Raw genomic sequence first — 13,067 nt, forward strand, 5'->3', positions numbered from 1 at the left:
ATGTTCTGAGCAAATTTCTGTGCAGATGTGTGTATCACACAAAAAATATTACTGTAATGACAAAAGTAACTTACTCTTGAAACAAAAGGTGGTCAAAATTTGCTACATTAAAAGTTTTTTTCTTGTTTTGAAAATGAAAACTTTTACTGCTACAATTTTTGAAAATCTCTTTGCTTACCGACTGTATAATTTCTTTTATTTTGTCGTTCTCGTGTAACCGTCCAAGTCCAAAATGTAAACAAACGTTTAGGTGCAGGTGATTTCGGTGGTTAGTTAGTGGTGGTCCACGACGACAATCAATACCGAGCGCGGCCACAGCCAGGACATGGACCTCGACTTGGACGAAGTAGGATGGTGCGGGTGCGGAACAAGTTTGGGGGTTTAGGGGAAAGTTGGTTTTCAAAGGAAAAGGCCAGCTTTCTGCAGGATCTGCAGCTGTTTTACGACCGGAATGGATAAAAAGGAAGCTTGGGTGTTTGGTGGCGTTTGTGATTGATTTTGTTTGTTTTTGTAGGACGCCGTTTATGCGGTTGCCGAATATCGAGGTCGGGATGTGGATTTGCACCGGTTGTATTCGGTGGTGGTGGCCCGGGGTGGGTAGACGAGATTGAAGTTGAAGCAGATTTAGGTACATCCGCTTTTTGAGCAAGTACGATAAAGTTAATTTTAACGGTGAGGAGAAGGATCCGACTGAAAAGGGAAATGAGAAGCGGCATAATTGGAGGTGGTCAGCGCGGATGTTGCACTCGGTGCCGGCGGTTTACGACCATCAGCAGCATTATGTGCCGGAAGTGATGACGGAACAGTGTGGGATGTCCCGAATGGTCCGCAGTCTATTTCTCGTTGCGGGACATGTTTGATGAGTATTACCTAAACATCCGGAAGAACAGTTTGCGCCAATTCTGGAAAATCCCAGTTAACTCAATCCGAATTCTGAAACGGAATCTAATTAGAATCGTATACAAATTCCGTTTCAAACGTAACAACCGGTTCCGTGTTCGAACCGGTTGTTGCGTTTGAAACGGAATTCTTATACGATTCTAATTAGATTCCGTTCCAGAATTCGGATTGATTTGACTGGGAAGGACCGTCTGTACGAAAGCCGCAGGTCCTGGAGCTGTCGTACTCGGATTGCTTCCAGAGGTTGGAGAACCTGATCAAGAACATCTACCTGGGGTACCGAAGAAGTCACCGGTGAGTATTGAGAATGCGTTCAGTGTCTAGCCGATTTAATTTACTTTCAAACTCTTTCAGCAACTCCCGCCCGCAAACGCACATCTCACATAAAAAGTAAAAAACTTTTACCGATACAACGATTTTGTTGCAGAAATGCATGGTACTATCAAAAACTTTCCAACTTTCAAATTAAAAAGTTTGAACTTTCGACGAATATTCACCAACGCGAACTTTAAATCCAACGAACGATCTTTTTAAATTTACAGTATTTTTTTCTTTGTGTAGGCTGACAAAAAACGTTTGCTAGAAAGAGATAGAAAATCTGATGCAAACAAACACAACATTGTGAATGCAGACAAAAATCAAAATACGAGCGCAACCTGTCAAAGCGCCACACGCTAACGACAAACTACTAGGTTTTTACGCACAACAAAAGTGATGTGCACTTCGGTTTCGTGCAGCGCGCATAATATGTCAGTGAATTTTTAAATTAGGAACGAGCAGGACCGAGAGCAGGACAGACTCCATGTTTACACTTCGGTGTTGGCCTATTCACATTGTTTTGCTTGATTTGGAATTTTTAAAATCAACCGGTTCATGACATTCGTATCCCCCGACATATTGAACCGGTATATTTTTCCTTCAACTGATGACAGGCGCAAACGTCAACACCGTCTCGCGAAGAAAAGGTCCCCGTTCGTTCTGTCATCATCCAGCAAGCGGCGTGTCGTGCGGTGGTGATTCCGACAGTTTGCAGAATTTCAACTCGTTACGGAAGCGAAATTCCGGTAAACATCTGTCCGACGCATTCTCCGGTGAACCGTCTGCGGAAGCAACCGAACCATGCCTCCGAAGAAGCCTGCCGCCGGTCCTTCCAAGAAGACCGAGACCAAGAAGAAGGAGAAGGTCATCGAGGTAAGAGGATTGGTGGGAGGAAGGATTTTTTGGGGGTAATTTTGACGATTTTCTGGTGTTTTTTAGGACAAAACCTTCGGTCTGAAAAACAAGAAAGGAGCCAAGCAGCAAAAGTTTATATCCCAGGTGGAGAAGCAGGTCAAGAGTGGTGGACACCACAACTTGGCGGCCAATCCGAATGCCAAGAAGGAAGAGAAGGAAAAGAAGCTGAAGGAGCAGCGCGAGTTGGCCGCCCTGTTCAAGCCGGTTCCGACGCAAAAGGTGGAAAAGGGCGTCGATCCGAAGTCGATTCTGTGTGCGTTCTTCAAGCAGGGCACCTGTACCAAGGGTGACAAGTGTAAGTTCTCCCACGATCTGACGATCGAGCGGAAGGCCGAAAAGCGGTCCATTCATGTGGACATGCGCGACGGCGGCGAGCAGGCCAACGACACGATCGAGAACTGGACCGAGGAGAAGCTGGCCGAGGTGGTGGCCAAAAAGCACGGCAAGGAGAAGACCATGCCGACGACGACGATCGTGAGTATTTGGGCGGTGAAGGTGGGACGATTTCAAAAACTTAACATTTTTTGTTCTATTTCTTTGTCAGATTTGCAAATACTTCCTGGATGCGGTCGAGCGCACGTTGTACGGTTGGTTCTGGGAGTGTCCCAACGGGGAAAAGTGCATCTACCGGCACGCGCTTCCGCCCGGTTACGTGCTCAAGAAGGACAAGAAAAAGCTGGAATCGCTAAAGGAGGAAATTTCCCTGGTCGACCTGATCGAGCGCGAACGAGCTGCCCTCGGGGTGAACCAGACTCGCGTCACGCTGGAGACGTTCCTCGCGTGGAAAAAACGCAAGATTCTGGAGAAGAAGCAGCGCGAGCAGGAAGAGGACGAGCGCAAACGCAAGGACTTCAAGGCCGGTCGCCAGAACGGACTGTCCGGCAGGGAAATGTTCAGCTTCAACCCCGATCTGGTCGACTTTGGCATGGATGACGGCGAGGAGGCCATCGAGAGCTACGGCCGAAACGAGGACGACGACGAGGACACCAACGAGTACAAGGAACTGGACCTCAGCATGTTGTCGCTGTCGATCAAGGAGGTGGACAACACGGGAACCGTTGCCGAGGAGGACCGCTGGGCCAAGATGAAGGCGACGCTTCCCACGGTAGAGGAAAATGGAGAAGCCACGGCGGCAGCAGCAGGCTCGACGGAACCCAGCGCAGCACCCTCGGACGCGGCACCCATCAACGAGAACCTGTTCCTGGACGAAGACCTCGAAGGAATCGACGACGAGCTGAGCGATGACGACGATGATGATGATGAGGGAGATGAGGGAGGCAAAAGTGAAAAATCGTGATAAGGAGAAATTTTGATTGTTTTATTTTTGCGTACGTTAGTTCTCTCGGCACACATCTCCTCCGGATCGGGGAAAAGACAACGAAGGATTGCGTCGAGATATTTGAAAGTTCACACCGCGCTGATTGTTCCCATTTAAATGTTTTGAAATTTGGCTCGTAATTAAATGCAACAACTTCAACAGAACCGTTTTATTTACTTTTATTTTAAGAGTATTCGAAATTTCCTCATAACATGAAAAAAAATCTTATTACTATTCATTTTCGATACACGTTATCGAAGATAATATTCGCAATTTTCAGTGTAAGAACGGGCCTTGACCGATCTTATGCACTAGGTTCCCGACGAACACGCACTGCCCTTACACCTACATCTCACCCTTGCTCTGAGTCAGTACGAGCAACACGCTGGAACACGCTTTGAGTGTTCGTGCCAGGCATGCACACCTTCTTTTCCGGTTACTCATTTTAACTCGGCCGGAGGTGGTACATTGCGTAGGGTTTGATGTAAGTATAAGGGCATCTCCACCGCAGAGATCTAATTGCGTGGCAAACCTACCCAGTCAAATCAATCTGAATTCTGAAACGGAATCTAATTAGAATCGTATACAAATTCCGTTTCAAACGCAACAACCGGTTCCGTGTTCGAACCGGTTGTTGCGTTTGAAACGGAATTTGTATACGATTCTAATTAGATTCCGTTTCAGAATTCGGATTGATTTGACTGGGTATCGGTTGGATCCCCAGTTTTAGCTTTGCTCCGTAGCTAATACACGTTTTCGCACCGCAGGGAGCTAATTTGACTACCGAATCAAGCCCACCGCGGGGATCTAATTTATTCATTTTCAAATTCTAGCCGTTTTGTTGATCGAAATCAATAAAAATACATTCTATCATGATAGAACATGCTTCCAATTGCATTATATGCCCAAATTGTTTGCTTACATCAATAAAATATCATTTTCAAATTTTTTAAAGAGTTCATCCGATTTGCTCCCGACATGTTTGCACCCCAACTTTCGCACCGCGCTTTGCTAAAGCTAAATTAGCCTTCGAGTTCATTCAGCGAAGAAAAAGTTCATCGGGGATCTGTCGAGTAGCCAAGATAGGTGCTCGAGAAGTCCCGGAGCAGCGGGTGGCTAATTTTGCCAGCGATTTTTAGAATGATTTGTATTGTGAAAGCAGACAAAAATCGAAACACGAGCGCAACCTGTCAAAGCCTGTTGCGCCACAGGCTGGTGTACACGCTTACGGTAAACCGCTCCATTTTTGTATGGCGCAACAGATTGTTTTGCGCAACAGAAGAGATGCGCACTTCGGTTTGGTGGAAGCTGCATAATATTTGTTTTGGTTGAAGATGCATTTATTTTGATTATCAAATTTGAATGAATATTGAAGAAATCAGTAATTTGGTTGAAAAATTGTGTTATTCATCATTTTTTAGTATTTTTTTTTTAATAAAAAATAATCAACCACCTATATTTGTTATAAGCAAATCATCACAGAAAATTTAAACATGAATGTTCAGAATTTACAAATAACTTTTTTTTAAATAACACATGTTTGAATTATGTATTAAAATTCAAATATATATCAAGAATTTTTATGCGACTGAAACTCACAAACGTTTTTAATAATATTGTATTCGATATAATAATATTGATAATCCCCGAAGAATCTCATGCAGAATTTTGAAATTAAAAGGACAGATATAGTTTTTTGGTCGAAATGAGTAAAAACAGAAGTTGTCTTTATAGCTGTCGGCCACTATTTCTAGTACCAACCAGCAACCTCTGGATTGTGAGTCCAGTGCGCTGTCCAATTGATCCACATGGATTGAAATGAAGTAAACCAGAGTGGGACCATCCATAAACCACGTGGACACTTTTTTGGGAATCTGTTACCCCCCCCCCCCTTCGTGGACAATTGTCCATACAAAAAAAAATCTTTTTTGTATGGATCGTGGACAATCGCCATACCCCCTAAAGTGTCCACGTGGTTTGCAGATGGTCCCAGTGAAAATAAACTTGACAGATATCAAATACCCAGTGAAAATAAACTTGACAAATATCTTTTATCTGACTGAAAAACTCAATAGTAAAAAATCTTAAATTTGGAAATTCTAAACAAAAAATATGCAGAATTGAATAATAATTTCAATATTAAAGTATTTATTTTATTCAGAAATTACAAGTCGAAATTACAAAAGCTTATAAATATGAAATTTAGAAATTCGAAAATATAAATTTGCGAAAAACCCGAAATTCTACCATTCAAAAACACTATTTTTATCAAAAATTGAATTCAAGATCAGGAATTTGAAAAATTGAGAATTTAAGAATTTGTGAATTTCAGAATTTAAGAATTTGAGAATTTGAGAATTTAAGAATTTAAGAATTCATGAAATTAAGATCAGGATTGCAAGGATTGCTTGTTTTCAAATCTGTATTGGCTTATTTAAATTGTTATGCTTGAATTTTGCTTTTTACTCAATACAAATGACTTGTCTCTTGCATGACCGGCAGTAGATCGACACCAAAACGACCATAATTAAACAAACACAGCCCCAATTTGACCTAAAAAACTAAGCTGTATCACCCCAGATTACCAAAAGTAATTTTTCATGCGTTAACTTGCAGCACGGGAGGGAAAATATCTCCAAACTCGAAGAATTGAAATCGAAAAATCAATCATTTCTCCTAATGTAAACATTTACTGACGTGAGTAAGATAAACTCTTTGTTTACAAACTCACATTTGCCCAATTACATTGTTTTGCTTGAAAAAACCATCCGTCAGACAATTTGCTCTCGGTAGATCCCGGAGCTAACCTGAGTTTTGTTTAGATTCGGATGAACACGGATGAACTCGAACCTAAATTAGCTCTCGCACAAGTACCGCGGTGGGCTTGACGCGGGTGCCAAATTAGCTTTGCAACGCAATTAGGTCCCTGCGGTGGAGATGCCCTAAGCGTCTAACCATTTTATAGTGTGCCTAGGGTATATGGCCCTATTTTGGACCTACTATGCAAAGCGTCAACATATTTCGCATTGTTCTCAGAAACAGTCTAACTAATTTGGCTCGTTTTAGGATTGTTTTGTGCCTTAATTTATGTTTAACAAAGTGCACTATTGAAATTTGGAAATAATTTAACCATTTCATTGTAATAAGCATTTCAAGTAAAACATTTTCAACTTTCATTCAACTATATCAACTTTCATTAAAGCAAAAACTGTTTTATTTTTAGTTTAAATTCAAAAACTAATTGTTATTTACTGTGTATTGTTTTCTCCTGAAATCTTCCCTAATGTTGAATCGTGTTAAACTGTTGCTATTTCTTCTGTCGCGGTGTTTTGATACAATGTTTTGGACCTAAGCATGTTATTCAAAAGTTTACCAAAAGAACAATAGTGTTATGTGTGTGATCATTCAATATATTGAGTAAGGACTAAACAATAGACAATAAAGGAAAGCAAACTACCTATAGTTCGATACTGAAAGAATAATTGTAGTTTGAACTTCAAAGGGAAGGGAAATAAGTACCTGCACTTATAGTAAGGTAACTACGATAAGCATCGAACTTTAAAATATTTGGGTGCGGTGCTGGTGCATATTTTTCAAACAAGGTAACTATGACTTGTCTTTCTTTGTTACCACAGAAAAAATAACTGTTGTCAACATTGTCAATTAAAACTTGTTTTTTGGTCAGTTCCTAGCAGATTCTGTACTTCTTGAGGAGCAATGGCATGTTACAATGTGGCCAAAATTAGACATCTGTGACCAAATTTTGAGTGTAGATCGTGAGAAGAAGACGGCTTTGAGTCCTATTTTTGAGCAGACTTCAGAATTGGTAAAACAATCACTGTCTTCAAGTGACTTTATTTGAACTTTTACCCGGAATAGGGTCAATTGGCGTGGAGGCACCAAATCCTTCATAAAGATGAGGCAGAAGAGTGTGAAAATGAATCATGAGTAATACAGGATGTTCATGGTGCAGCTGTTTAGACCAAGTAAAAAGCCACTTTGAACGCAGGCTACAATCCCCTTATGTCCCTCGATCTCTATGAAAAACGTTTAAAAAATGTCATCCGTCAATTCTCGCAAGGTCAAATCCGTACTGAGGGAAATGCTGCGGCATTTCTTCCTGTTTTCAAAAAATGCCAAGAAGCAAGAAGATTAAAATTTAAAATAACAGCTACAGCAATTATCTCCAAATATACATACAAGTTTTATCATCCTAAAGCCTAAATAAAAAAAAAAACGTTGCAAAAATAAGCACCTTCAAGCTGGGGTGCTTATTATAAGCACCCAAAATAATGGGTTCTGGTGACAACTAAAGCACTGCACCTTTGATATTTCGCAAAACATGGTGCCTATGTTCGTTCTCAAACTTTGAAGGAAAGGAGAGTAGGAGCCGATGAAAATTACATTTTAATAAACAAGACAAATTTTCAAGGAATTCATTGAAAACATTGTTTTGCCAAGTTCCTTTTTTAATTTTGTAATTTTTGATATTGAATTTTTTTATCAATGTTTATTTATCTAGCGGCCACTATTCAACTATTTTTTTAAATAAAAATTCAGTGTGATAGGGTATTTTAACCATAAGTAGACCCCCTAGTAGAGCCGAAGCGTATTTTTTTAACAATTTTTCAATATTTTAAGAACTTTTTCATAACCCTTTGTACAAAACAATGAAATCTGAAGTCTTTTGAACAATTTTGACAATTTGTTTCATCAGTTATTTGTTTGTGTGCAGAAAAATAGCCATTTGAAATTAAAGTGTTTTTTGCCTGTTATGGACCCCCTTTTCCTATAGTGGACCCGGGTCCATAATCCGATAGTGGACCCGGGTCCACTATAGGAAAACTGTTATTTTTATATCAAATTTCACCGATATTTGATGTTTTGATGCATGGTGTAGGTCTAATGATAGATATTATTAATAAAAAGATTAATTTTGCTCACTTTTCCTCATAAACAAATATGTTTTGTTAACAATTTTGGCTTAAAACAACAAAAAACCTAACAGACATTTAAACACATTTATTTCCGTCAAGTAAAAAAAAAAGGATCAGAGAAAACGTTTCAAAAACTACTGTAGACATAAAAATGATTAAAAAAGTAATTTTGATGCAATTTTTTTTATTAATTACATATTAGGGTGTTTCATCCAAACAAAAAAGTTCTCAGAATCAGGCAAACCGAGGTTCCCCTAGTAGAGGATACCCATAGGGACTCTCGTGCCAAATATCAGCCCATTTGGTTGAGAATTGGCCTGTCCCCAGCGGTTCAAAATTTACATGTAAATTACTATGGGATTTGTGTGCTTTTCGTTCAATCGTTCCTACAGGTCTGGGGACAACATGGACTGTCGGAATAAAGACAGGTGTGTAGGGGATGGTCCAATGAACAAATTCCAGAAGGAACTAGGGTTGTCCATTCTGTCCCCAAGGTGCGAATTGGATCGACGTCCGGTGTCTCCAGAATCAACAAATGTACGCATTATCCTTAGTATGCTATGACGGCTAGGTTCAAATTATGACGCCCCATGTCAGACGGTGAACACGTGGAGAAGCATCGATTGCATTATTGTTACAAAATCATCATGTTACGTTATTTGGAATAGTTCAAATTGTTACAGGAACATCAAAAATTATAATTATCGCCCTTTTTGTAGATGGGGCAAACGACATAATCCATCCATTCCTCCGGTAGCTTCTCCTCCTCCCAGATCTTGGAGATCACGCAGTGAAGCGCCCTCGCCAGTTTCACTCTTCCATATTTGAAGAGCTCACCAGGTAACCGATCCTTGCCGGCAGCTCTGTTGTTCTTCAGTTTCCTGATCTCCCTCTTCACCGTCTTTAGATCAGGCACTGGGAACTGTTCATCAGCTGCGGGCGCTCCAAGGTTAACTCCTACGCCGTCTCCGTCCGCTTCATCGCCGTTGAGGTGCTCGTTGAAGTACTCCTTCCACCTGTCCAACACCTCGCTCTTGCTTACGATCCGGTTCCCCTAGTTGTCCCTGCACACGTCGGCTCGCGGCACGAAGCCTTTGCGGGAACGGTTCACCTTCTCGTAAAACTTCCGCGTTTCGTTAGCTCGGAATAGCTGCTCCATTTCCGCACAATCTCGGTCTTCTTCATGGCGCTTCTTAAGCTTGAAGACCGTGACCTGCCGATTCCGAGCCTGTATGTACTGTTCCACGTTCCCTCTCGTCGCCTTATGCGGTAATCTGTTGGCACTCGTCATCGTACCAATCGTTTCGACTGACTCGGATCGCGCAACCCAGCGTGGCTTCTGCTGCACTGCCGATGGCTGAGCGAATACGGCTCCAACCATCTTCGAGCGAGGCTGCGCCAAGTTCCTCCTCACCTGACAGATTCGCTTCCAGCTGCTGCGCGTACCTGTGGGCCACTTCCCCGTTCTGAAGACACGCGGTGTTGAACGGAGGGGCCCGCCGGCTCCGGTGTTGGTTAAACACCGTCGACAACTTTGAGCGCATGTCAACTCCATCTAGGTAGTGGTCCGAGTCAATATTCGCACCGCGAAATGTGCGCACGTTCATCATCGGACTTTTCCTCGTGGGGGCAGTGCACGTTGATGATGCTATAGTTGAAGAAACGGCCTTTTATCCTCAACTTGCACATCCGCTCGCTGATCGCCGTGAAGCCGAACACGCGATCCTGCATCTTGCCCCGCGCAATAAAGCCGGTACCCAGCTTCTCGTCCTTGCCGCCGCTCAGAAAAAAAAACGGGAATCGGTCTGCCGACCTGGCCAGTCGAGCACCCGCTCCTCCTCCAAGCACACCTCCTGCAGTGCCACAACATCGAAGTTGCGGGGTTGCAACTCTTTCGCCAAAGCGAATTCGAAACCCAGAAAGTTTAGAGACCTGCAGTTCCAAGAACCGAGTCGCCTTTTTATGGGCTTCAGCCGTTTGTTCCGGATCTCCAATCTTCTTGCCATTCGTGATCCTCCCTTTTCGGTAGGCAGCCTTATCAGGGCCGCGCTACCTAGCCTCGGGGCGACGAGTTCTAAGAGCTACCGAAACTAACGTTTTTAAACTCTATTTTTTAAATAATTTAAAACATTAATAACTTTCAAAATTGATCATAGCTGAGAGGCATTGGAAAATATAGAAATGTTGATTACAAACTCATGAGTTTACTGCAGTTGAAACCGAACGGGTACCTATATTCTCAAATTACGAGACAGGGACTCGAAGAACCGGGTATAAAGTTTGTTGCCAGGCTCAGGTCGAAGCTAGCACGCGGTCGACGAGAAGCGGTTTATACGGTCTCAGTTCTTGAAGGGAATGGTCGATCAAGGCTTGGCAGCGACGTCGAGGTCGATCGTTCCGGCCAAGATTGACGAGGGCAAAGAGGAAGATAAGGCCAAGATCAAGGGATAGGTCGAGGACGACAAAAAGTGAGTAACTGTTTTTAAATGATGTTTAAGTTGCATGCAATAAAGACATACGTACTAAAGTTGACGAAAGACTCGTGAAGACTAGGAAGGGGAAATCCGCTTAACTTTATTCGTTCGAACGTACCTGTTTGTACAGCTTCAACTACATCACTTGAAGAACGACTGCAAGTAGGCCAGCGTGGTCAAATGATTGTTGGTGTTCTTCTCGATCGATTCCTCAATGTCCTTGTTCTCCTTCAGCGCGATCTTCGTACGAGCCACATCCAGTCGCGCGTACGTCACCTCCTGTTGTCCTGCCTCGATCAGCTGTTGAGTCTTCAAATGTTCATCGAGAACAATCAGCTCGTAGCTTCCCCTGTTGTCCTTCCGGGCGGTTCTTCCCCGGATCTGCGTTTCCTCCTTCACGTCCAGCGAAAAGAAGCTCTGGATCACGTGTACGCCGCCACTTTGCTCCACCGCAACGCTCGACTTGTAGTCCACACCACGACCCATGCCGCGCGTGGCCAGCGTCGCCGTTTTGGCGACACCCGCTTCCCCGATCAGGTGTTCATGCTTGCCTTCGTCCGTATTCTCGGTGAGGACCTGCAGACGGTCAAACTGGCCGCAGTACTGCGCGCGAAACTCCTCAAGCAGTGTATCACTCTGGAAGAAGATTATCACGGCGCGATTCGCTCCAACAGCAGCTTGAGCTTGGGTGAAGATTTTGCCCATCCAAAGTGGCTTGGTGGCCAGGTGGGTGAAGTTCTCTGCCGGGTTGAATTGGAGATTTGAGCACCCGAAGAAGGACGGCATGATCGAGGACCGGTTGATGTTGTACAGACGATCGATGGCCGCTTTTTCGTACTGGTTCAGCGAGGTCAACGTTCCCGTAACCCCCAGGATGAGCGGGTAGGCCTTCGGCAGCATGGCGTAGGACAGAGAACCGCACCTAACGTTTAAGTAGCCATAGTTTTTCACAAAATCCACTTCAACTTGAAAATTGTGTTGTTTCAATCTTAAATAGTTGAACACTGACATATATCTTGGTATGGTCCATGTCACGAAACGTTCTTTGTCTCTGTAAGCGATACAGCCGTAGGCGTCCAACTTGTAATATCTGTGCTCAGATGCAACGCTATTGACCGCAACGGCATTTTCGATCATCTCCTTCAGATGAACACTAAACAAACTTTTGTTGGTAAACTGCTTTCGAATGTAGTTTTCTCCAATGCAGACAACCAACTCGTAAGATTTTTCGTTGTTCAGAAATTTTTCAAAGTCTAGTCTCCGTCCAAAAGAGTGCGAGGAAATGAATTCGTTGATGTGCAGCGTCACTTGCTGAACATCACGCAAGCCAAGTTTGTGTACCAACATCCAGATTCGCTCCTGAATGTGATCCAAACCAGGTATAATAGGAGTAGTGATAGGCCAGTATTCCGTTCCGTAGTATTCCTTGGTGAAGAAGACGTCCACTTCGTCCATAAGAAGAATTGAGTTGTCCTGTACTTGCGCTTTGGGTTTCTCCGGTCGCTTATTTCCTTGTTCCGGTAGTAATAAGTCATTTACAAACTTTCGAAGGCCCATCCTGTTACCATTGACCTCCGGAGCTATCATTGCGTTGGCCATTTCACGATATGTGTTGTACTTAACAGCATCTTCAATCTCCAAGATGTCGTACAAGTCAACAAAATCCTTAGCGTCCCGTTTCACCAAATAGTCGTTGTAACAGACCAGCTGCACCTGATGACCCGTCAGAGCCAAGACCGCCGCGATCAGGGCCAGGACCAGCGACTTTCCTTGACCGGTGAGAACCTGCGCCAGGTGCTTGGACACGCCCTTCTCTCCGCTATCCGCTCCGAGCAGCCTCAGCACGCACAAAATCTGGATGCAGTGAGGCTTGAAGTACTTTCCAGTGCTGGAGACATCCGCAGACACCATGGTGGACCACACGGCGGCCACTCCGGCGAGGATCTTCGGCATCTCCGTCCGTTTGAACTCGGCGGTCCACTCTTTGAACAGAACCGGCTGGACAGACTCCAGCAATGGCTTGGTCAGAACGGCAACCTTAGCTTTAAAATCCTCCTCCGGAACCGTTTCTGCCATGTACGTCTCAAACTGGTCACTGTACTGCTCGTACGCTTGCTGGAGTTGTTCTGCGTTGAACCCGCCATCGTCGTTCTGCTCGCAGTACATCCTCAACGCCTCAGCGACGCTCATTTCGTTCTGCTTCCG

General features: G+C 43.6%; 1 protein-coding gene across 1 annotated transcript; it reads left to right on the forward strand.

Annotated features, from left to right (window-relative positions):
• The first annotated feature begins 1,833 nt into the window (after positions 1–1,833).
• LOC119767592 (zinc finger CCCH domain-containing protein 15 homolog) lies at positions 1,834–3,615 on the forward strand. The gene is made up of 3 exons (XM_038256499.1): positions 1,834–2,091; positions 2,158–2,607; positions 2,678–3,615. Exons 1-3 carry the CDS (start codon positions 2,020–2,022, stop codon positions 3,428–3,430), a joined length of 1,275 nt encoding a protein of 424 aa, XP_038112427.1. The 5' UTR covers positions 1,834–2,019; the 3' UTR covers positions 3,431–3,615.
• Positions 3,616–13,067: the final 9,452 nt, after the last annotated feature.

The sequence above is a fragment of the Culex quinquefasciatus genome, chromosome 2 (assembly GCF_015732765.1).
Source record: "Culex quinquefasciatus strain JHB chromosome 2, VPISU_Cqui_1.0_pri_paternal, whole genome shotgun sequence".
Lineage (NCBI taxonomy): Eukaryota > Metazoa > Arthropoda > Insecta > Diptera > Culicidae > Culex > Culex quinquefasciatus.

Bases quoted from the DNA above. Each gene is read 5' to 3' on its own strand.
- LOC119767592 (XM_038256499.1), top strand. From the start codon at position 2,020: ATGCCTCCGAAGAAGCCTGCCGCCGGTCCTTCCAAGAAGACCGAGACC. The intron at 2,092-2,157 runs GTAAGAGGATTG...GGTGTTTTTTAG, and splicing joins AGAAGGAGAAGGTCATCGAG to GACAAAACCTTCGGTCTGAA. The intron at 2,608-2,677 runs GTGAGTATTTGG...TTTCTTTGTCAG, and splicing joins CCATGCCGACGACGACGATC to ATTTGCAAATACTTCCTGGA.